Source organism: Rhinolophus sinicus, chromosome 16 (assembly GCF_057876585.1).
Source record: "Rhinolophus sinicus isolate RSI-liver-muscle chromosome 16, RSI-T2T, whole genome shotgun sequence".
In the NCBI taxonomy this organism is placed as follows: Eukaryota; Metazoa; Chordata; class Mammalia; order Chiroptera; family Rhinolophidae; genus Rhinolophus; species Rhinolophus sinicus.
The window spans coordinates 125089420-125115358 of NC_142516.1; the positions used below are offsets into that span (position 1 = coordinate 125089420).

The following is a 25939-nucleotide window of genomic DNA, read 5'->3' on the forward strand; positions in this document are numbered from 1 at the left end:
CGAACATACTCTGTCATAGTGATACTGCTGCTGTTTGAAGCTAGGATCTCATTGTTTGAGACGTGGGGTCATGGCCTCCTTGAATGCTTACCCAGGGCTGGGCTACACACTGCTTTGTGTTCCCAGCGTACCCTGTATGCACTGCCCTTGGAGCACTCACAACATTGTGTTGACATTATCTGTTTATGAATCTATGTTTCCCACTAGACCACAAACACTCAACATTTAGGACCAGGTTTAATTCATTTTGGGAATCTCTACATGGTATGGCACCTGGTACATAGAAAATACTCCTCTGCCTAGAGGGACCATGTCCTTAACTGAGTAAAGCCGAATAGATATAAATTAGCAAAAGGAATGGTGGCAATTCCAAGTGGCAGCAACTGTGGGACTTTAGTCTATTGCCATGTGGAAACCTAGGCTGGGGGGTGGGGGCTTCATGCCATCTCATTTTCCAAAGACGTCCTCTATTAATTTTCTAGTGCTGCTGTATCATAAATTTCATAGCTTAAAAATAACACAAATTTAATATTTTACAGTTTTGCAGTCATAAATCTGGCATGGGTCTCATTGCCCTCAAAACAAGATGTTGGCAGGGCTGCATTCCTTTCCAGGGCTCTGATGGAAAATCTGTTTCCTTACTTTTTTCACCTTCTAGAGGCTGTTCATTCCTTGGCTTGTGGCTCCCTTCCCTCATCTTCAACGCCAGCAATGGCTGGGTCCTCCTCACATGGTATCAGTGCAATCTCCTTTTCTGTTTCCATTTTTAACTTTTAGGAACACCTGTGATTACATGAGACCCACCCACGTAACCCAGTTAAATCTCCCTATTTTAAGTTCAGTTGATTAGCAACCTTAATTCTATCCACAAGCTTAAATCTACTTTTCCATGGAAAGTAACACCGTCACAGAGTCCTGGGATTAAAACATGGATATCTTTGGGGTGCCATTATTTGGCCTACAAGCTCCAAATAAGGATATAAAAAATTTTTTTGAATTGCTCTATTATATTTCCTCCAATATAGGGCCTTTCATTTGTTGGGTTTACTTTTTTTCTTATGTTTTTGGCCCTCCTCACATATGTGGTGATTTATGGTGGTAAGCTCATCTTCCGTGGGAGATTTCTTCTGCAAACATCCTGCGTCCCAGGAACCTGAGGAACTATATCAGAGCTTGGTTTCTCTTGCGGTGGTCTTGGCAGCTGTGCTGGTCTCCCACACAAAAGCCACAGTGGTTTCTCAACACTGTGGTATTGCAGAATCTTTTGAGGGATAAACCTGCATACTTCCAGGCTGAGGTGTCCTCCTTTGCAGAATCTCCACCTCCCCCACATCCTGATACAACCAGAAGGGACAATTTGCATTTCACCAAATATAAGAGGCCCTTTCAGTTTCCAAGCTTGATAGACATTCCTTTATGGCACTGTAACGCAAAAGAAGTAGGTACAAGAGGTTGGACGTCAACATTACTGGGTGAAAACAAACCTGCTTGTTATTGGGCAGACAGGCAAAACTAGTCATGTCTCCCAGGTAACCTATTCACATCCCATACCAGAGGCCTTCCCCAGCTCTCAATAATAGTAACAGCTAACAGTTACATAGCATTTATCATGTGCCAGAAACTGTTCTAAGCACTTGGCACGTATTAACTCATTTATGTCTCACAACTCTTAATATCCCCACCTTGCCGATGAGTTTACAGAAAGGTTCAGTGACTTCTGGATTACTCACTGTGTTTTCTGAGTAACACCATCAAAACAAAGACAAGATATGAAGGAGTAGGCAAAACCAAGAGAAATTGCACACAAACACCACTTAGCTCAGATTTCACTCGTTTATTTCCTTCAAGCCAAACAACTGCAAGAAAGCAAGAGAAGACAGTGGGTAGAAGGCACACACTATGTGTTCAGGTATTGACTAGTACCTCTCACTGCTTGGCTGCTACTTATTCCCATCCCAGCCAGTAAGTCTGGTGGTCTCTGCTCGCAGAAGTCCTTGCTCCAATTTTCACCAGGGGTTAAGAGTTTCCCTATGGTCAGTATGTGGTAGTACATGACCCCTCAGGCAGTCTTGGGGTTCAACATTCATCATGGCTTCACAAACTTAATAGATCTGAGATACTACCAGTGAAATTGGATCTGGGAGAGATCAATGAGAAGTATATGGATGGAAAAAACACACCAAATCTAACTGAAATTTTGAGATTGTGCAAGTTTATGATTGTGTGACTTAGAAAGTGTGTCCATATGATCCCCACGGGGGGAAAAATAAAACATTACAACACAGTCCAGGTGAGTACCCTTTGCGTTGGTGGCTTTTTCTTTTGTGTCAACAATATGACTTAAGCGAGTACTATGCGCTCACATTTTTATACCACTTGGACATGATTTTTCTGAAAACATTTTTGAAAATGGTAAGAAACTACAAAAGTATGATCCTCAACAAGTCTTGAAGATATTGGCTTGTATAGAATCTTGAATTTTCAGATGAGGAGACAATTAAACCTGATCTTTCTCTGCTTAAGATTTGTTACATGTAAAATGGTGGATATTTATTCCCAGTCACTATCTTTTTCATAAATGAAGTTGTGAGGCGATAGCTATCAATAGTGACTATGAGTTCCTATTAAAACTTTATGTATGCCAAATAAGAGAACGAAAATAACATTCAGGGAGTGCTTAGAAAATACCTAGGTCTTTTAATCCTCATGACAATAAAAACAGAATTTTAGAATAACAGAGCTGAAGCATATCTACCAAGATTGGCCAGCTAGTAATCTTCAGAGATGATTCCAACCCAGGTTTGTTTGACTCTACACTTTGCTTTCCTCACTGGGGTATAGTTCATTCCTCAGGGAATTGTATTTGGCTGTAAAAGATTAGGTAATGATATATGCCCTTTTGTGTTTAGAGCTCAATATTAGTTGTTATAAATCTAAACCTTATAAATACTTAATGTTAAGTACCTTTACTACTTTCACTGGAGGGGATAAAAGCAATTTCCAATTGATCGAATGCATTTTTAGACAGTTTACCAGTAGAGCTGTTTCAGGCAATTCAACCTTTTTATTTCTCTCCAGCAGAAATTTTCTTATTTACTTTATACTGATAAACAGCCATACTAGACACATTTTAAATTAGGGTGAACATTACTACTTTTTATTGTGTTCTATGAGTAATTGATCTATCAGTGATTGGCCAACAGGTGATCAGGTGAGATATTCCTTATGTCTTCCATTCAGGGAGAAAATGCCATAGTCAAGGGGGCAGAAAGAGTTATTGATGTCTAATGCATTACATTGATTCACCCCCACTTCTCAATGCTATCCTGTGCTGTGCATTAATTTAAGATTCAAAACCAGGAGAATGTGTGTTGTGGACACATTTTAGTTTCACTGATGGTTTTCCTATCCAGTCAGACATTTGTCAATTTGTGAACAATGGCACACATTTATGAAACAGATGGATAATGTTAGTTATAATCTATAACTCTAGATTAGATGAGAATAAATGTCACTCATAATATTAATTATGTTCCTGACATTGTTGTATGTCAATGGTAGTCCTAAGTATATTTACCTTTTCAGTTAGATGGGCATATTAACACCACACTAATTATATTTAATAGCATGTAAAAAAAAATTATCACCTGAATTAATATTCTGCAATGCTAAACTTCTACTTGACCCATCTAAATCTTAGTGGATTTTTTTCTTGAAACAGAATCTCCATCTGGGTCCACTTTATTGGAATAATGTTGTTTGTCTAAAGTTCCACAAGCCTAGTTTACGACTGGATAGGAGGCAGGAAATGAAGACCTTAGTGAGATTATCCCATGCATTGTATATCTCTTTTGATGGCAGACAAAAGGAAGTAGGTATAGGCAAAGGAAAGAGAAAAAGTAGTTGCTTTAGAGTGGCATCTGAAGATGAGTGATAGATAACAGTCAGGTTTTTATCTTAGTTTGGGAGGGGGAGGGAAGAGGGGTGAAAGGAATGGAGGAGAGGAGAGGTTCAGCCTAAAAGAATTAAAAAGAAAGGAATACATTCACAATTACTTGAGTTGAGCTTAAGGTGATAAATAAAAATACAGAGGTTATAGAAAAATCCTAATTTTAATAATTAATATTTTTGAACTATTAATTGGATTTTGCTGAGGGGAACCTGAGAGACAGAGTGGTTCAATAGCTTGCCCAAATTTACACAGCTAGAACATGGCAGAGCTTGAATTCCAGTCCTGGTAATCTGAACCACATTTTAAAATGGAGTACTAACAAAGTACATAGAGTGAGAAAATTTAGAAAGAAGAGATACAGAGACCAAGGGAATAACTGGGGAAGGCTGGGGGAAGGACTTCATGGAAAAAACTACCAATGGGATAATTATAGTTACGTTTTATTAACGACAAGAGCACTTTGTATATGGTAGCTCATGTAATCCCGCTAACAATTCTGTGAGGTAGATACTATTCCCTTTTTCAGTCGAGGACACTTGTCAGATGAAAAACGACACATTCTCTTCTTGTACGGAGTTACACCTGAATAGCAGGCTCTGGGGCAAGATAAGGAAGACTGAAGGAGATTTAGCAACAGAACTGAGCAGGGCTAGGTAAGTAAGCTGAAAGGGAGAAATGCAAGAAAAGTTTCCCATTTAGGCACAGGCTGGTTCACCTTTCAAATCTCCCGGGCGGGCCTGCCAAAGCGTCACAAAGCCCGCCCCTCAGTCACAAGGCCACGCCCCCTTCCGTGGCTGTTCTCTGAGCTCCCAATACTTCCCTCCTTCTCTTTGACCCCTCCCACTCCACCTGGCATCATTTCCTGTGCGCTGGATGTTAATTGGTCCGGCAGTCGGAAGTGAGGGCGGGGGGTGGGGCCGTTGCCGCAGTGACAGTGCTGGGGGAGTCCGAAGATGGCGGCGTCGCGTCGCTCTCAGCATCATCACCATCATCATCAACAACAGCTCCAGCCCGCCCCAGGGGCTTCGGCGCCGCCGCCGCCACCTCCCCCACCACTCAGCCCCGGCCTGGCCCCCGGGACCACCCCAGCCTCCCCCACGGCGGGTGGCCTGGTCCCCTTCGCCTCCCCGCGGCACGGCCTAGCGCTGCCGGAGGGGGATGGCAGTCGGGATCCGCCCGACAGGCCCCGATCCCCGGACCCGGTTGACAGTACCAGCTGTTGCAATACAACCAGCACAATCTGTACTGTCACCGCCGCTCCCGTGGTCCCGGCGGTTTCTGCTTCGTCTGTCGTTGGGGTCGCCCCCAACCCAGCCGGCGGTATCAGTAACAATTCACCGTCGTCCTCTTCTTCCCCGACTTCTTCCTCATCTTCCTCTCCATCCTCCCCTGGATCGAGCTTGGCGGAGAGCCCCGAGGCGGCCGGAGTTAGCAGCACAGCAACACTGGGGCCTGGGGCAGCGGGACCTGGGCAAGGGGTTCCAGCAGTGAGCGGGGCCCTACGGGAACTGTTGGAAGCCTGTCGCAATGGGGACGTGTCCCGGGTAAAGAGGCTGGTGGACGCGGCAAACGTGAATGCTAAGGACATGGCCGGCCGCAAGTCTTCTCCCCTGCACTTCGCTGCAGGTCAGTGACTTTTGAATTATTTATTAAGGGTTTCGGCGTTGGGGACGAGGGTCCGGGCAGGAAAAGAAAAGTTATTGTAATGGAACAAAATGTGGGCGTGCCTATGGTTCTTTAACACCTCACCGGAAGACTAGATAGAGGTTCCTTTCTTTAGATAGTGCCTGGTGACGGGGGGGGGGGGGGGGGGGGGCGTGGTAGGGGACTGTGGGGATCCATCTGTGATACTTGTACTCATTCCCACCCAAATCCCCTTCGTTGGAGTCTCGGGATATGGGTGTACTTAAACTTTTTCAGCTCCAAGTGTGTAAGAATAAAGTTGGATTTGGGCAGTCTTAGAATAGTTTTGCTGTTTGTTTGCTACTTTACTTCGTTTTTACGATCAGGGTATGTCCCATGAGGACAGTCTAGACCACAAGAAATTGAAGGTAACTCAAATGTTTAAGGATCTGTAGCAGTCTCTAAGCCAGTGAAAGACATGAGTGAAGTTTGTGAGGTTTCCCTTTTTTCAAGGAGTTCATATTCTTAACTGGAGTTTATATTTCAAAATGTGCCTATATGAAATAACTGGAGAAGAATATTTGGATGCATGATGTGATAGTAGAAAAATATGGGCTTTGAAGTTCAGGACACTGGTATTTGTTAGTTGTTTAACAGACAGTTTACCTCATCTCAGTCGCCTCAGTTTTCTCATGGCAAAAATGATGTTACTAAGGTTGTGTGAGGATTTACTGAGAAGCATTTGGCACATAAGTTCTCCCCAAAAAGTGCTAATTCCTAAACCCTGATTTAGTCAAGCATTTGGCACATAAGTTCTTTAAAACAAGTGCTAATTCCTAAACCCTGGAGCACACTTTTTTTTAAAGCCAGTCGACTATTTTCTTTTAAAAACACCTAATATGTTTTTATAAAATACAGAAATAGGAAACAAAAACAAAGGACATGATCTCATTGCCAAGATAGCTACTACTGTTGATGTTTCTTAAAATAAAGATTATAATGTTATGTACATCAGAAACATTGCATTAGAAACGTACATGTTATATATACATTATAAAATTCATTATAGGACAAAAATATACAAAATGTAAAAGCACCACCCACACACAAGCATCACAGATAACAAGCAAAAGTTACCTTCTGTTAAGTTTCTTGGTATGTTTCTAATATATATCATGCCTTTAATTTGTTAAAACGTATGTTAAGAACTTACTCGATGTATTATTCATTTTTGCCACAACTTGGAAGATACTATCCCAGGGGTGTCCAAATATTGGCCCTCAGCAAATTCCAAAAATATATTTAGTTTACTTAAATAAACCAGGTGAGGCAATACGTACTTCACCTCGAGTGAGTGGCCCGGTTGTTTGTGTATTTTATCGCATATGGCCCTTGGTGAAAAACGTTGAAAAAAGTTTGGACACCCCTGTACTATCCTCATTTTACAGGTGACAACAGTGAAGCACGTACTCTTAAAATAGTCCAAATTTACATAGAAGTAGTGAAACGTGTATTTTAACTCAAAACAATTTGATTTTAGAGCTTGTGAAATCAAGCTTAAGCTATTATAACCTATACCTGTGTTAATGTCACTTTTCATTTTTATAATTGTGATGGAGAGTTTCTACTTGGGGGCATATACTCCAAGAGTAGCATTCACACTTTTTTGTTGTTTGCTTTTTTAATTGCAGCCTATACTTAGAAACATATTTTACATTGTCACATACACACGCAAACTGAATCAAAAAAAATTTCAGGAAACAATACTTTCCCTTATTACATACATGTATGTTGCATTCTGATATTTATATCCTATTCCATTTCATTTTTTAGAAATGCTGTTTGTGACTCCTTAATGGGTCATGATCAGCAATATGTGAAATACAGGAAATCATTTATTAGATCACTGGATCCATTCTTTTTTTTTTTTATTACATTTATCGGGTGACATTATTTAGTAAAATTATATAGGTTTCAAGTGTACATTTCTATAATACATTATCTATATATTGTATTGTGTGTTCACCACTCAGAGTCGGTTCTCCTTCCATCACCATATATTTGACCTCCTTTCCCCTCTGTATCCATTCTTGAAGTTGTTTATTTTTGCATACTTTTCCAAAGTTGATTATTTTAACATACCGTGTTTCCCCCCAAAATAAGATCAGGTCTTATTTTAAGGTTTGCTCCAAAAGATGCATTAGGGCTTATGTTCAGGGGATGTCATCCTGAAAAATCATGCTAGGGCTTATTTTCTGGTTAGGTCTTATTTTTAGGGAAATACGGTATTGTTTCACAAATCTTATTATTCCTCAGCATACTGCATTGTAAGCAATCACAAATGGTAGTTATACTTATTTGTATAATAATGTACTTATGTAGGATTAGCCACACATAAAATAGGCTTGTTTCCCAAATCACTTCTTCTGTCATAATAGTTACTTTTTATTCTGTTTTAAAGTTTTGTGTGTACCCAGATAAGCTAGAAGACAAACAGTCCTATAATTACACTGTAGTTATGAGAACCAAACCTTGAACTGGCTTATGTAGAAAAATTTTTTTTCACTTCATTTCTGGAAAACAGACAAAACAAACACAGTATAAAATTCTCCATGGTGTAAAAACATAGTAACACCTTGTAGTCAGTTTACCATACCTTACGTTTGTGTCCATAGGTTTGTGTCCATAGTGTTAAAGCTTTAAGTCTAGTCTTCTCCACCATGGGTAGGCTGCATAGTTAAAAGTAATTCTCAGTTGATTATTAGTTGGTTAGAATGCTAGTCATTCAGTTGTCCTGGAATAGCTGTTTTAAAGATAGGAAATTGGTACAATCCCTTGGAGGGAAAAGCTTAAAATTTCTAGTTCATTTTTCCACAAACATTTTATTACTTATTGTAGATCAGGTGTTAAAAATATTGACGCAATTTTGAAATGACAGCTAGTCATTACCCTTATGGAGCTTACAGTCTGGTGCAGAAGACTTAAAAAGAACAATAATAATAGAACCCCTCAAAGTGTGTAACTTAGAGTGATAGGAAAAGTACTGCATACTGTCTGTTGGAGCCGGTAATAGGGACTCTTGTACTGATTTTAGAACATAAGGAAGTCTTTGTAGATAAAGAGAGTTTTTAAACAGAGATTTAAAAGATGAGTCCAAGCTAGCCGAATGAAGACTGAAAGGAAGAATGTCAATTCATGCCTGTATTTCCATTAAGAAAATGAGTTTGCAGTTGAGTCTGTAGAATGAAATGAAACCATTTTTATAGGAAACTTGTATGACTTTTAAAAATATTATCGTAAGAGTAACCATAATTCTTTCCAGCAGCACAATTAAGAACCTTTCTATCCCATTTTGGACTGTGATAATTATTTGTTTAAATATGGCTTAGAGACAATAATAATGGAATCTCCCTATCCACAATTAGGAACATAATCTTCAATTTCCATTGTTGATACAGATTCTCAAAACTATTTCTAATGCCTTGTTAAGATGACCATATCAAAATGACCCAGCCTTTTATTGTTGACTAGTGTTTATGTAAGACTTTCTCTTCTGCAGATAAGACCCTTGACTCAGGTTTTCTATTGTTCAGAGGACAGCAGTCAAGGCTTTATAAATAGTATCAATTTAGAGTGATGATATCTCCTTGGTTCAGTGCCTAGTAGTGACATATTTTTGTTAAAGGATCAGTATATTCTGATGAGGTCTCTTTTTAAAGAAAAGTTCAGATGAGCTCTTTTTAAAAAAATGTTTTTAATAAAGCATTGAATTCTGAGATTCCATAGTATTTACTTTAAATTGAATACATTTTGAGATAGGCTTCCTGGTCATTAAATAACATGTGACTTGGATTAGCATATGTAATATGAAGTATTTTGGTATCAAAACCAGCAAAGTATGTATGGCAGTTTTATGCTTTCTTTGGATTTGGGTGGTATCTACAACACACATGTAACCATATAAAGGTTGCCTGACTCATGCTGGTCTCTTCTGATTTTTCAGCGTGACCATGCTTGTCTTTGTATTTCCTCGTCACTGTGCAAATTTCGTTCCTAGTAAATAAAAAAGCACTGTGTCCTCTAAACTGTTGCCCATCAGTGGGTAAGAAAATGAGTCAGAGTGCTCAGTCCTGGGGTGGGAATCTTTTCGTACTTTTCACTGTCAAGGTTCTCAATTATACTTTTAACCAAACGTCCTGCTTCAGCATTTAAGAAGGGTCTGATTTGCTAATACTAGACAAAAAGGAACTATTTTCATAAATATCTTCTCAGACTTGAAATTGTTGGCCACAGGTTGGTTTTATCATACTTAGTGTTATCATACTTAGTGTTAGCAAAGCACACCTTTATGCTTTGCTTACAGTACCATTTAAAAAAAGTTCATGTAGAACTTGTAGTTAGAAAGATGTGCAAAGTGTCTCTTTCTTTTGCCTTAATGATAACACTCTTTGGAAACAAATGATTTAAAGAACAAATTACCTATGTGTAAGATGTTATATAAAAGTTATCTCTAATAGCAAAACAGTGATTATAAAGTAAACTTCAACAATAGAGGATTGTTTACATTAAATACTGTATGATTCCTCTTACATGTCTACCTGCTTATAGTATTTTTCTTTATCCATCAATTTATCTTTTTTTTCCATGCATGTCAATGTAAATTGCAGGCAATTGTGCAACTTCCTCTAAATACACTAATGTGCATATCCTTATCTAGAGTTCAGCATTTGTTTCAAGATTTGTCTTTTAATGTAAAATCTACACAAGTCTTATGTGTACATTCATTGAGTTTTGACAAATGCAAACACCTGTGTAACTCAAACCCTTATAGAAAGTCAAAATAACCTCAAAAGTTTCCTTGTGTCCCTTCCCTCAATCTCTGCCCCTCCCCTCCTCCAGAGACACTATTTTGGCTCTTTTCATTATAGATTAAGAGGTGCCTGTTTTAGAAGTTCATATCGATGCAATCTTACAATATTTACTCTTTTTCTGTAAGGCTTTTGCTCAGTGTAGTGTGTTTGATGTTGTAACGTGTCAGTAACTCCCTTTTACTGTTGAATAGTATTTCATTATATGAATATTCGACAGTTCGTTTATTCTTTCTTTTGTTAGATCCTTATGCTGTTTCATTGTTGACTTATGAATAATACTTTTATGAACATTCTTGTGAAATTCTTTTTGTGAACAAATTTTTTTTCTCTTTGGTCAATACCTAGTATTGGAATTGCTGAACCTCATGGTAGGTAAATATTCAGTTTTATAAGAAACTGCCAGATCTTTTCCCAAAGTGGATATGCCATTTTACATTCCCATCAACAACATATGGCAGTTCCAGTTGTTCCATATCTTCAACATTTGATGTTTTCAGATATTTTAATTTTAACCATTCTGGTAGGAATGTGTGGTATATTATTGTGGTTTTAGTTTGCACTTCCTTGAAGCCTAAATAATGTTTAAAACTTTTTCATGTGTCTATTTGCCGTTTATATATCTTTTGTGAAGTTTTGCCCCTTTGTTGGGCAAAGTTTATCTTTCATTATTGAGTTTTAGGAGTACTTTATATATTCTGCATGCTAGTCCTTTGTCAGATAAATGTGCTGATTCATTTTCTTAATAAGGTACTTTGAACAGAAATTTTGTTTTTAATTTAATTAAATTTATTTATATTTTTTATGGTTATTGCTTTCTGTAATCTGTGACTTGGATATGAACTTTTACCTATCCCCAAGTCACAAAGATATGTGTTTCTTACTGAAAACTTTATGGTTTTAGCTTTCACATTTAGGTTTGTGATCAATCTTATGTTCACTTTTGGGTTGTTTGTGAGCTTGGGTTGAGGTTTTGTTTTGTTTTTTCCATTTGGAAATCTAGTTTTTCTAGCACTATTCATTGGAAAGACCTTCCTTTCTCTATTGGATTGCTTTTTCACCATTGTCAAAATTCAGATGTTTATATAAATGGGGATCTATATCCAGACTTTTCGTTCTGTCTTATTGATTTGTTTGTATGTCTTTATGCCTGTATTACATTTTCATGGTTACTGTAGGTTTTTGTAGTTAGTCTTGAAGTTGATAGTATAAATACTCCAACTTGGCTCATCTTTTTCAAGATTGCTTTGGATCTACTAAGTCCAAAAAACTCTACTAAAAAGCTCTACTAAATTGCTTTTTCATTGAAATTTTAGAATCAGATTGACGGTTTCTACAACACAGCGTGCTGAGATTATGATTGGGATTATGTTGAATTTACAGGTTAATTTGGGGAAAACTGACATTTTTCTTTTCTTTTATTGGGGAATATTGAGGAACAGTGTGTTTTTCCAGGAACCATCAGCTCCAAGTCAAGTCATTGTTTTCAGTCTATTTATGGAGGGCGCAGCTCACTGGCCCATGTGGGAATCGAACCGACGACCTTGGTGTTATGAGCACTGTGCTCTAACCAACTGAGCCAACCGGCCACCCCCAAAACCTGACATCTTAATATTGAGTCTTCCAATCTGTGAACATTATTTAGGACTTTTTCTTGGTCATTTTTTGTGTACAGGTCTTTCATGATATTTGTTATTCTTAATTTTTCAATGTTGATGTAATGGATTTTGAAATTTTTATTTTCAAATGTTTGCTGTTAATGTGATCAATTTGTGTATTAACCAGTAGAACTAAATTATTTGTGTATTAGTTCTGTAGAACTAAATTATTATTTCTAGTAGCTCTTTTGTAGATTCTTTAGAATTTTCATTAAAGAAACATTATCTGCAAATAGAGACAATTAGGCCTTGTATTTCTTTTTCTTGACATTGGTGAATGAAAGTAGTTAGAATACACATCTTTTTCTTGTTCCAGCTTTTAGGTGGAAAATGTTCAATATTTCACCGTTAAGTATGATGTTAGCTTTAAGTTTTTCGTAGCTGTCCTTTATCAGATTGAAGAAGTTCTCTTTAATCCTGGTTGAGTGTTTTTGTTATGAAAGAATATTGACTATTATTAAAAGCCTTTTCTGTATATATATTGAGATAATCAACTGTTTCAACTACTCAGCTCTGCTTTTGTACCATGAAAGCATCCATTGGTTGTGTTCCAATAAAACTTTATTTATAAAAAACAGGCGATGGCCAGATTTCGTGCATGGGTCATAGTTTGCTGATCCCTGTCATAATGCATTATCTGTGGTACTTTCTTTTCACTTTTGTTTGTCTTCTTGTTTAGTCTTTACTTCTGAAATGATTTTTTCTTTTATTTTGAATAATTTCCTGAGTTCTGCCATCTTATTTCTAATTCAGATGTATGCTGTTCTTTCATAACTTGAATCATTTTCATACTGTCTTTTAGCTAGTTTTGAAGTAGATAATAACTTTGTCTGTTTTGTGGGCATATTTTCTGGTACTTATTGTCTATAAGGATGAGATTCTGCTCAAATTTTCTTTATAAGAACTTTGCATGGGATTTGATCTCAATTGTTTTCCGTTGCTCATTTTTATATACATTAATTGCTAAATAATTTTAAGGGTAAATACAGATGTCTGAGATGGTGAGGGTAACTTGCCTTGTCTTTTCTTCTCATGTTGCACATGCATCTCTGACCTAGAATACATGAAGTCTCTCAGTAACGTTTGCAGGAACATCTCTTACAGTAGTAGCATTTAAATTATGAAACGTCACCATTTTCTATCTCAGTTTATATAGCCTATGTGCCACTGTCTAAGGTACCTTAACCAGAGACATTCTGCTAAGGGCGTTTTATATATAAGATGCCCTCCTCAAAGTCTATTTACATAGGAGGTTTTTTTGGACAAGTTTAGTCTAGTCATCTGCCTTCTTTGCTTTTCTCTGGGGCATTCCCCTCTTTTCCCAAGTAATGGAATAGATCACAGATTAGGTGATACTTCTCCAGACCTGAAGTGGTTCTTTGGCAGTTAAAAGCCAAACAAATTTATCTGAGGGATAAAAGGCATATCATAGAGGGTCAAATTATGAACATATAAATGTTAAAAAATGGCGTCTTAAAAATTGAGCCCAGGAGAAGAAAAATAATCCAGGGATTTAAGTGATGCTAAGAAAATGTATTTTACTGTAGTGTTAGATTTTGGAAAGGGATAAACATCATGAGTCTTGTTAATGAAATGCAGGTGAATACACTAGATTAGCTTATTCTTACGTGTATTGAATAGCCTGCTTTTGCTTCATGGACAAAGGAGCCTTTTGGGTAGTCGATTGTAAAATATGCAGTAGAAGTAGTTGAAGAGACTAGTGTCTCAAATTCTTATTTTCCCTCTATGTCAGAATCCTTGAAGTTACTTTGGCCTATGTTTATTCTTCTGACAGAAACTCTTAGGAAGGTGTGATGTCGCCCTGATTTGGGGAAACCAAATGCTTTGTATCATCTATGTGGATTCATAGTAAGAATTGATTGGGATGGGGTTGTGGGGGTTTCTACTAACACCTAGGTGCTCAGGCTAGTTTTGAGGGTCATGTTCTAAAAATCACTTAATTTCGAGTAATTGATGCAAGTTATGAGTGTTTTGTTTTTGTGTGCCTACTGGGTTTTCCTTTTAAGGCTTCATCAGATCTCTAACATTGCTTTTCCCAACTGTGAATTGCTGAGTTCTTTGTCAAGTGGAAACTTGTTTTGCCTGTTTGTTCAGGTATCTGCATAAGGTATCCACGTAAGGCATCTGCATATAGAATTAAAGCAGTGTGGCATATAGAATTAAAGCAGTGTGACCTTAAGCTTTTTTTTTTTGAGGCTGTTTAAAAAACAAAAAAAAACAAAAAACACCCTGTTTTTTGGGTGTCAACTCCCTATCCCAATTAGACTAGTGGTTCTTTTGTCTAATTGTAGAAAAAGGGGACATAAAGCAATGTAAAGTTTCCTCTCCCTCTTCCCTTTTCAGTGTAACACAAACTAAACTAATGGTTGTTGGTTTGTTTGTTTGGCCTTGCGAGGGTTTTTTTTTTTTCCTGTGGTAGATTGAAAAAAAGTGAAGAGGCATTTGGTAATTAGATTATTTTTATTAACTACAAAATAAAAAAAGTTAGTTTGAATTTACCGATTGACCAAAAATCCTTAAGCTAAAGTCCCTATATCATCACGTATGGTTTAAGAATAACGTAAACCTCCTGATGCCGTTAATGCTCAGTTATAATGCTTGTGAAAACGTACGATATGTATGCGTATAACCAGACACTGAAAAGATGAGTTGCCTTCATTCTGATATATTCACCAACCATGGAAACAATTTTGACATTCTCATTCATCTTGTTAATAAGATGTGCAGTTCTCCATTTCCAAAAGCTCAGGTGGTTCTCATATTGACTACGGAAATTTGTTTTTTTAGAAGGAAATGACATGGGATTATAATTAATATACACATTTAATTCTTTTTTTCTAATGTCTTGAGATGCCAAACTGAGCTTTTCATTATTGCAAGAAAATATTCTACATGGGGAAAAAATCCCAAACTTTTGGACTAATTTAAAAACTTACAGTAAGCTATCAGAAACTTGGTTGTCCCTTTCCTCCAAAAAAATCCACAGAAATTTAACAGTAGAAAAGTGTAACTGTTATCCTATTGGAATTTTATGAAAGCTGATAAAGTTGAGGTATGCAATAAGAGTTTAGTATTTAATTCAGTGAATTGTTCATAGTAGGTGTTCTATACATATCTGAATAACTGAAACTTTGCAAGTTAACACTTCTGGTTTCTGATCTTCTGACTTTCTTAAATGTGTAAATGTGTAAATAATAGTCCTTATATGTTACTCCAGTCCTTTGTCCTCAAAGTGCTTTCATTGTTCTGTTGGCATATATGAATGAATTTAGTTTTGATATTATTACTAAATAATAGTATAAAAACTAACAAAAATAGCAACAACTGCCTTGGAGTGATTTTTGTGCTTTCCCTTTGTAATTGTATTTACTGCTTACAGCAACCATATAAGTTAGGTTTTAACTCTGTTTTACAGGTGAAGAAACTGAGATCAGAGATTAATGTCTTGTCCAAGATCACATAGCTGTTCAGTGATGGAGCCAGATTTAAACACTGATATGTACTGTTTTAAAATCATTTGGCCCATCCTACTCAAATGGGAAGTAGGACGTTGATAGCAATGAGAAATAAACATGTTTTTGGTAGTTGTCATTGCCTTCTCAAATTTGTTTTATGAAAATGAAAGTAGTTGTACAAATTTTGGGAAGTATGGTAAAAAGTAGTCCATCATCTCACTACCCCATGAGAGCTAATAGTCATTTTGACATATTTCCCCCTCACTCTTTTCTTAGGCATTTAAAGTAGATGCTTTCTTAAAACAGTATGGCTAGCATTTGATTGCGACCATAGTTTTTTAGTAAATAGGTATTGGAATATTTGCGATTATTAGAATGTTGAACTCTGATCTTTTGATAATTTGCTTTATAAACATAAAAGTGTGAGTGGAAGTAATCTTTGAAGAACCTCATAATTAAATAGAAGACGATATTTTAGCAACTCCTTTTTTTTAAAGACTATTTAACATGATTAGAAAATCTTAAAGATGAACTACTATATGTTTTGCTTCATGGAAGCAGTCAAGGAAAAAAACCAATATGAATAGTAAATAAGACATAGGGAGAGACAACAATTTGAAAGTACTTAATTCCTCTGAACTGACCTTTAAAAATGGTTAAGATGGTAAATTTTGTGTTGTAGGTATTTTACCACAATTAAAAATTTTTAAATGAGGGTATCTACCATAGTGAACATTTTGGTCTCTCTATTGTCCTAGAAAGAACTAATTTCTTAATATTACCAACGTGAAATGTGGAAAATAGCCTATTCAATAGAGTGAATCTTAGTGATATATTGAGGATACCCTTTCATTTCTTCTGTTAATTCACATTTTTGAGAGTAATGTAGTCCTTCTTTGGCAGTATGAAACTAAGTGTTAGTGAAGTGTTTATAGAAATTTAAAAGAATTTATGCAGGGCCGGCCCGGTGGCTCAGGCGGTTAGAGCTCCATGCTCCTAACTCCGAAGGCTGCCGGTTCGATTCCCACATGGGCCACTGGGCTCTCAACCACAAGGTTGCCGTTTCAACTCCTCGAGTCCCGCAAGGGATGGTGGGCAGCGCTCCCTGCAACTAAGATTGAACACGGCACCTTGAGCTGAGCTGCCTCCCAGATGGCTCAGTTGGTTGGAGTGCGTCCTCTCATCCACAAGGTTGCCGGTTCCACTCCCGCAAGGGATGGTGGGCTGTGCTCCCTGCAACTAGCAACGGCAACTGGACCTGGAGCTGAGCTGTGCCCTGAACAACTTGAAGCTGAACGGCACCCTCCACAACTGAGATTGAAAGGACAACAACTTGACTTGGAAAAAAGGCCTGGAAGTACACACTGTTCCCCAATAAAGTCCTGTTCCCTTTCCCCAATAAAATCTTAAAAAAAAAAAAAAAAAAAAAAAAAAAAGAATTTATGCAACTTGCTTAACTAGGACAACTCCATAGTGTGTTTTTCCCTTAGGTCTGTTTCTTAGGAATCTGGCATGAGCCCTAAGGTTTTATAGTAAGTAGTTCAGTAAGGACTCAATAAACGTATAAGTGCTATAAGGAGCAAGATGATGAGAATGACATTATTTCCTGACCCTGAGGAAGTCTATAGTCAGAATGCAGTGGTTCTCAAACTTACTGATCTCAGAACTTTTGTTTGTGTGGATTATGTCTATGGAGCTCTATCGTATTAGGAAGTAAAACTGAGAAATTAAAAATAACAATAATCCCTATTATGTGTTAGAGGTAAATCACACTTTCAATGAAAAATATCTATTTTTCTAAAACAAAGATTAATGAGAAGAGGCATTATTTTGTACTTTGCAAGTCACTTTAACATCTGACAATAGAAGACATGTGGATTCTCTTGTTTCTGCGTGCCATTGTTGTGCTTTATTATTTGGAGTGAAGTGTATGAAGACAATCCTACTTTAAACAGGTATGTAGTTGGAAAGGGAAGGAATCTTTTAATAGCATTTTCAGATAATCTCAGATTTTTTTTCTTTCATACTACACCCAAAGTTGATAAATAGTAGTTTCCTAAAGGTGGTTTGCAATGTGAAATCTGAAGCCATGTAAATTTTTTATACTCTGTTACATTCAAATCTGTTGGTTTATCTTGCACGAATGGATCTCATACAGTTTTTGAAAAATATTAATTTACTGAGCTCTGCATATCTTCCAAATATTGACATATTTCACTTTATAATAAGCATATTTGCTAATATCACCAGTCTTATCAGAAAAGTATTTAACTATTGGGAAACTGTTAAGCTTATGGTGGCAGATGCAAGTTTTAAAAAATTCTCATTTTTGTTTGAAAGCTCAAATTTTATCATTGGAAACAAATACTGTCTGTTTTCCTTGAAGTGACAGGCTCATTGTTCATTCTTGAGAAAATGTCTGCCAAATACACAGGTCAGACTGAGCTCAAACAAGTGAATAAGTTGTTCCTCAAGGCATCCGTATATGATGTGTAGAAAAAGTGCTTAGTGTGTATTTCTCATTTTGTTACAAGAATATTAAAGAGATATGTACTCAAGGGTTGGAATTTAATAAAGTTAATAATATTTACATTTTCATGAAGGACATTCTTAAGTGAAATGGGGCTTTTTTTTGTTTTTTTTTTTTTTTTTGTTAAAGCTGTGAGGGCCTGGTGATGGTGAATACAATGACTAATAGTATAGTTTTGTGCCACTGTCTTGGTTCAATGCCAGGGTGTCAGCAGTTCTGTCATTGCTTTTGTAGCACCAGGAACACCATGCATACATTTTCCAAATGAGCAACATGTGGTGTTATAAAATCAAGCACAGTCACTGTCTTGACAGTGGAAATGGCAAAATCATCTTAGTAGTATTTTGTAAGTAGTTTTGACCTCTTAGACCCCCAGATAGGGTCTCAGGGACCACCAGGGGTCCATAGACCACACTTTGAAAGCTGCTGAGCTAAGTAATACAAGTCGTTCTTAATGTTGTTGACACTGGTTTGAGAATATGTAAAAGGTACGGACATTTTCCCCAGAAAGATATACTTAAACACCACATGTTACATGGAATTTTCAAAGGATTACAAACTTCCAGAAGCACTAGAGTTATGGTTCTCAAACTTTGCATCAGAGGGAGGACTTGTTAAAAAACAGGTTCCTTAAAATTGAACACGGAACTTTGAGCTGAGCTGCCACTGAGCTCCCGGATGGCTGAGTTGGTTGGAGCGCGTCCTCTCAACCACAAGGTTGCCGGTTCGATTCCTCGGCTCCCGCAAGGGATGGTGGGCAGCGCCCCCTGCAACTAAGATTGAACACGGCACCTTGAGCTGAGCTGCCGCTGAGCTCCCAGATGGCTCAGTTGGTTGGAGAGCGTCCTCTCAACCACAAGGTTGCCGGTTTGACTCCCGCAAGGGATGGTGGGCTGTGCCCCCTGCAACTAGCAACGGCAACTGGACCTGGAGCTGAGCTGCGCCCTCCACAACTAAGACTGAAAGGACAACAACTTGATTTGGAAAAAAGTCCTGGAAGTACACACTGTTCCCCTTACCCGAAAAAAAAAAAAAAAAAGCAAGTTGCTAGGCCACATTCGCCAAATTTTTCATTCAGTTGGTCTGGAGTACAGTCTGAGAATTTGCATTTTTAATAAGTCCATCCTATGAACACACTGATGCTGATGCTAACTTTGAGATTCATAACCCTAGATCAATGAAATCCAATTGTAGGAGTAGGGGGAGGGCTTTTTATTTTTTTTTTAAATTCCTATAATGATTTTTCATGTGCAGACAGGGTTGAGAATCATTACATGAGGACACGTGAAAATCAGTTTAAGACTCCCAAGTCTAGTGAGATTAAGAACATCTAGTATTTGTACAACCTTTTATGATTTGGAAAGTATTTTGACAATTGTTAGTACTTATAAGCTTGTAAGGTAGTTATTAGCTCAGAGGAAAAACTGGTTTGGTATTCATGACGTTGTAGAGTTATAGGAACTCTGGGCTTTGATTCTGAAATGAATAACTGAAAAGGTTATTGCTGAAAGTCTTTTTCCTCTGACTTCTAGTTATTGTGATTAATTCATCATGCTGTTTAATCTTACTCTCTACGTCCGCACTGAAAGGAACTTTTACAGTAAGTTCTACATTGAAATAAAGGGAGGGAGACTGAAAACCGTCAGTGGAATTTCAAGAGTCTTTTTAGCTTTTTCCTCTGATTTCTGCGATTTATATATATATATGCATATATATACATATATATGCATATATATATATACAGATATTTACATTTTGCAGTTTTCTTTGCTGATAATCTAAGTTCACGTAGCAGAAATTTTGATTATGCCACTGGTAGGGAACAGTCGTCGCCTTCCCACTGACATATAACTTAAAGGAATTTTAGTTCTGATATATTGGTTTTGAGGATGGTCCTGTACCTCTTCCCGATTATTGTGGCAGAAAGTTAATTGATTCCATATTGTTGCCTCTTTCAGCATTTTTATTACTGTTTTTCTGAACCATTCTGAACTTCTTTTAGGTATTTGAATATATACTGTTTCTCACCTCCTTTTGGATATACTGTATACCTGTCCTCCTTGAAATATTTGTCTCTATCCTTTTGTCTTGTTAACTGCTTCTTCCTTAGATCTTAGCTCAAAATATCTACTAGGGAAGCCTTCCCATCCCAGGATCATGTAAGTTTGCATTGCTGTGTATGCTTTATATCCCGTACATTGTAATTGTTAGAATGTTTATTGTTCAGAGTTCCTTGAGCCAGCAATAAATTTTTACTGAGTTAATTCATGATACATAGATATACACACAAACTACTGAATTCGTTTTTCATCATGCTGAATTGTTCTTATGAGAGTACTTTCAACTAGGATCTTTTTGTTTTTAGCTTTAAGATTTTACATATCTGAGATTATTTCAATTTTACTCTTACATGTAAATAAAAAGTTAGCTAGAAATGAAATTAAGCATCCAAATGCTTTTCCTTAAAATTGAGGTTAACTTTAGTCTGAAGTCAACTGATTCCTGTTGTTTTTAGATGATCTGTGTTTTCTTTCTGAAGCATTTAGAATTTTCTTAGCCTCTAATATTGCTAGACTTCACTATAATGTTTCTGTCCATCTGATTAGTATTTCTTGAACTCTTAGTAATCTGAAATTTTACATTTTCCTATAATTATGAGAAATCCTGTCATTATTTCTACATGTTTTCTGTCTATCTATCATCTATCTCTCCAATCTCTTCTCTCATCCTTTCTTTCCATTTATTCCTTTCAGATACTTTTTGGGAGAGTTCTTTAACCTGATTTTCTCAGGGATTTATTCTTTGTTTCCGTTATTATTTAATCAAGCATCGTATTTTTCATATGTCCTATTATATTTTTCATGACAGTTTTCCAGTTGGTTTTGCTTGATAGATTTTTGTTCTCATGTCATGTTTTCAATATTCTCCATTTTTTTCTGTAACATTTAATTTGTCAATTTTAAGTATCTTTTTTTGGGGGGGTCGTCTATTCTGCTTTCGTTCTGTTGTTCTGTCATGGTGCTTGCACTCCTCAGACATATCGTTATTTTTTGCTGTGAGTTTGTATTCCCTTGGAACTAACAGCTATTTGGGCCAATATTACATTTGTATGGGAGGATAGGTTTTGATGGGGATCGGGGTTAGGGGTGGTGAAAGCCCGTTTCCTAGGTTTTGCTTCTCCAAGAGGTTTTAGACATGCCTCAGGGTGGAGAAGCTCTGTATGGTGATTTTTGCTCAACTGTTCCCTGGCTGCTCAGAATTTCTCTGACCCTGTTCTAAGTGCTGTCACTGTCCCTGGAATTGCCTAATTGAGAGTCTGCTTGTATTTTGTTTCTACCCCAGCCAAGTTTGATTTGCCTTGATGTTGCCCCTCTTTTTTTGGGTAGAGCTGCACTGGAAATATTGCTTTCATATTCCATAGTAGGGTAGAGGACAACGTGACAATGTTAAGGAGTGAACAGGACACAGAACATTTCCCTCTGATCTGTCCTGTCTAGAAGCCTGGTCTGCAGCTTTTAAACTGATGTTTCTTCTCCCAGTGGCACCTAGCCTTTTTTTTTCTTCTTCCCCAAGGAGGAATTATTTCTTACAGTGTTGTTTTGCCTTTTTGTTTTTGTTTAATTTTTAGCTGGAATCTGGAATTCCTCTCTTACCCTTTTGTTTCTAGTGATTTCTCAATGGGTTTGGGAAAGCACATATTCTTGACGGTACTTGCTAATTAAATACTTCTTTTCTTTTATCTAAGTATAAATGTTTCCCTTTCTAAATTAGGTTCTATAAAATGGAAAAATTAATTGGTCAGAATCTGCCTTTGACAAATGAAAAACATGCAACTTTATTGACTTTATAGAATTCATTTTGTAGTTTGTTTTTTAAACTCCTATTTTAGAAACAACAGGGAATATACTCCCTGTTGCTTAACAGTGACTCCTGATCTAATGAAGTATAAAATAGTTCTTTATTTAAAAGCTAAAATAGTTAGAATTGAAATTAGAAGAGGAAGCAATAATGGTTTTGAATATTGAATAGAAAATGTATGTTTCTTTGTCAGAGAATATTTATTATAAAATAAGCAGTAATCTGTTACTGGGTATGTATGGTTCTGTGTATATTTGACTGCACGAATTTAACCCAGTATATAGAAAACCCTTAACTTTTTTTAAAGAGTAGGTCACAAGATTTTCTCCAACCGCCAGATTAGGGAAACTATGGCATATAATTTCCTCTGTAAAATGCAGTAAAACTGAAAACTTCAGAAGACTTCAGAAAGTACAAGGAAAGTTAGTAGAATTAGAAAATCATGTTGAGATGGGTCTGCTCTTCTAGGTACCCCCCTCTAATTTTGAGGCTGCCTCCTGCACATCAGCCAAGATGCAGCTATAATTCAGATTTTTATTTCAGTAAAATTATAAATTACTGTGTTTAATGACCGTTAGAGATGCTCACAGATATTTGGAACTACCACTGTTAAATTGGGGAATGATGACTCTATTGGCAAGGGAAGAAAAATTACTTTAAAAATCTTATAGCTATTATATAAGTGTGTCATAGCTGAATTTTGTTCCATTGAAAGTAACTTGTCATTCTTGAGAGTTTCTGTTTTGTTTTTATATTTGAGTGGAAGTGGATTGATAATGCTTATTAAGAAAGTAAGTAGGTCATTGTAATATTTTGATTCTAGCTTTTCCTAAAGTTTTTAGAACGAATAATGAACAAATCACATCTGTCATCAAGTACCATTTTCATCTTTCCAAGCTTACTTTCTATGATTTCCTTTATGTCAGGAAAATAGGTATAATATGTGTATAAGACTTCATTTTTCTTAGCCAACCCCAAATTTACTTTAGTGTCACTGAATATCTTTTGGGTATAATCATTTTTATTATTTTCATTTTTTCCCTTCTTCTGCCTCCCCCCCACTCTGGTTCAAGCCATTGTTGCTCAGTCTAGGTGTGTAGGACACAGCTCCCTGGCCCATGCATTATGAGCCTTGCGCTCCCCCCAGCTGAAGCAGTTGTTTGCCGGTCGTCGGTCGGTCGCTCACAGCAGCTCTCACCGGCTGCCGGCCATTCACACTGGCCACCGGCCACTCACAGCAGCACACGGTAGCCCATGGCAGCACATAGCAGCCCACCACGGCAGCTCATGCCAACCTCCGGCTGCTTACGGCAGCTCAGCTCCAGGGAAAGCTGTAGAGGGCGCAGCTTACTGGCCCATGTGGGAATTGAACCGGCAACCTCGGCATTAGGAGCTCAGCGCTCCAACCACCCGAGCCACCAGGCCTGCCCTGGGTGTAATCTTTTTATACTTAGGGGAAAAAATTAAAAATAAATAAATGTGGGAGATGTACATTTACTCATTGGGTATGTAAGTGGCGGTCAATGGATTTAGTGGTCCAAATGATGTACAGTGGTTGTAGCTTTGCTGACAGTCCAATTAGACTGAAAAATGTCTTTAGGCTATGACTTTGCTACCATAAATAAAAACATCACTTTAAAATACTGCAAACATTTTAGGCTTTTCTTCTTTTATTAAATTTTAGAAGTCATAGTTGTTAGTTACAAGATTTAATATTGGCCAAGGTTGTTCCTTTGAAATTTTAATTTTAGGCAATAAAATGCTGAGCGTAAGCGAAACAATTCTCTGTCTCTAAACTCAGACCTGGTAAAGACGTAGTCTGACAATTAAGTTCGTGAACTAATCCTACTAGAAAAAGTGCTGCATACCTCATTGCTGAATACCACTGTGGTCACCTTCAAAGTACTCCCCTTGGGAAGCTATGCACTGACGACAGCGCCTAGTCCACCTTTCAAAGCAGTTTTGGAACTCTTTTTCTGGAATGGCCATCAGAGCTGTCGTCATATTACCTTTGATGTCCTGAATATCATCAAAATGTCTTCCTTTCAAATTTATTTTATCTTTAGGTAAAGAAAGAAGTCATTGGGGGCCAGATCAGGTGAGTAGGGAGGGTGTTCCAATACAGTTATTTGTTTACTGTCTCAAAACTCCCTCACAGACGGTGCTGTGTGAGCTCGTGCATTGTTGTGCTGCAAGAGACATGAATTGTTGGCAAAAAGTTCGGGTTGTCTAACTTTTTCATGCAGCCTTTTCAGCACTTCCAAATAGTAAACTTGGTTAACTGTTTGTCCAGTTGGTACAAATTCATAATGAATAATCCTTCTGATATTAAAAAAGGTTAGCAACATCGTTTTGACTCTTGATTTGGACTGATGGAACTTTTTTGATCATGGAGAATTGGCTGACTTCCATTGTGCACTTTAACGCTTTGTTTCAGGGTCGTATTGGTACACCCACATTTCATCACCAGTGATAACATGGCCCAAAACATTGTCTTGCCTCTCCAAAAGGTCTTGGCAAACTTCGACTCTCCTTTGCTTTTGTTTGTCAGTGAGCTCCTTCAGGACCGTTTTTGCACACACCTTTCTCATGCCAAGATTTTCAGTTAAGATTTTGCTGTTTCTCTATCAATGTTTACTTGGTCTGCTATGCTTCTCACAGTCAGCTGATGATTTATGACCCACAATTCCATGAATTTTTGCAATGTTTTCATCAGTTCTGCTTGTTACGTCTCTTCATCAGTGACACGTTCTCTCCCCTTAGAAAAACGTTTAATCCATTTGTACACTGCCGTTTTCTTCATGGCATTATCCACATAAACTTGGACTAACATGTCCCTGATTTCACTTCCACTTTTGCCAAGTTTAACAAGAAATTTAATGTTTGTTCGTTGCTCTAATTCAAGCTTAGACATTCTCGCAATGGCACACAAAAACACGCAACAACAATAATGAACACCACTCAGCAAGACACCGCCACACATTGACATGAACACAGCTGTGAGACACTGATATACAAGGTTATGAAACCTCACGGAGCTGTTTGTACAGTGCTGCCAGTGTAAGCGCATGGTGGCAAGTTTGCCAACTTCATTGTCAGACCCCATAGATACCAGTGACTTCACATTTGATATTGAAACATTTTTGAATGACCTTAATTGAAACTCTACCATTAGGACAAGGAAAATTGTTAAGTATATTGGGCTTACATTATGAGTTATGAATTTAGGTTTTCCTCACAAGGCCAGCACAATGCTTTCCACATAGTATATTTTGAAATTTCTTTGAATCTGGGAAATAATGTAAATGTTTCTCACACTATTTAGGGGAAAGATTGTGCTAAAATTTACAAAATAGGTTTATTTTACTTTGTTTAGTAGTCAGAGAAGAACAATTCATCAGGGTGAACTTTTTATTGCCACTTGCTTACCCTTGACCCTTCCCTAGTGGCACCTCCATAAACTGCATTGCTTAGGCTGGGAACCTGGGAGCCAGTCATTCTGGCTTTAAAACCTATCCCTGTTTGCTCTTTTTTGACCCATCTACACTGCCACTATCCTATTTCAAGCCACTATCAATTCTTGCTTAGACTTAGGCAAATTTTTTCTTGTCTCTTTGATTGTGTGTTTGACCCTTCCAATCTACTTTATATAAAGCGACTGATAATCCTTTTAAGACTTGAATACAATCAAGTAATTTCTGTTATAAATTACTTTCTAGATACACATAATAAAGCCAGAACTGCTTACACTTGACCTACAGAACTGTGGCAGATATTGTTGGTTATGCATCCATATTGTTGGTTATGCATCCAAAATTCATTTTCTCCCTCAATCGTTACTAACGGATCTTAGATTTTGTTCAGACAGCAAAGCAATATGCTCAGCTATAAAAGACGATTTTCCAGACTTTTTGGATAGCTGGACAGATGACACATTTTTGGCCAATGAGATATAGGTGAAAGTTTCTGGAGAG

General features: G+C 37.3%; 1 protein-coding gene across 1 annotated transcript in view; it reads left to right on the top strand.

Annotated features, from left to right (window-relative positions):
* The first annotated feature begins 4870 nt into the window (after positions 1 to 4870).
* The window catches only part of TNKS (tankyrase), a 191602-nt gene continuing 170533 nt past the window's right edge, over positions 4871 to 25939 (top strand). The window contains exon 1 of the mRNA XM_019750527.3: positions 4871 to 5578. Within this exon, the coding sequence (XP_019606086.2) occupies positions 4906 to 5578 (673 nt within the window). The 5' untranslated portion in view covers positions 4871 to 4905. The remainder of the gene's footprint in view (positions 5579 to 25939) is intronic.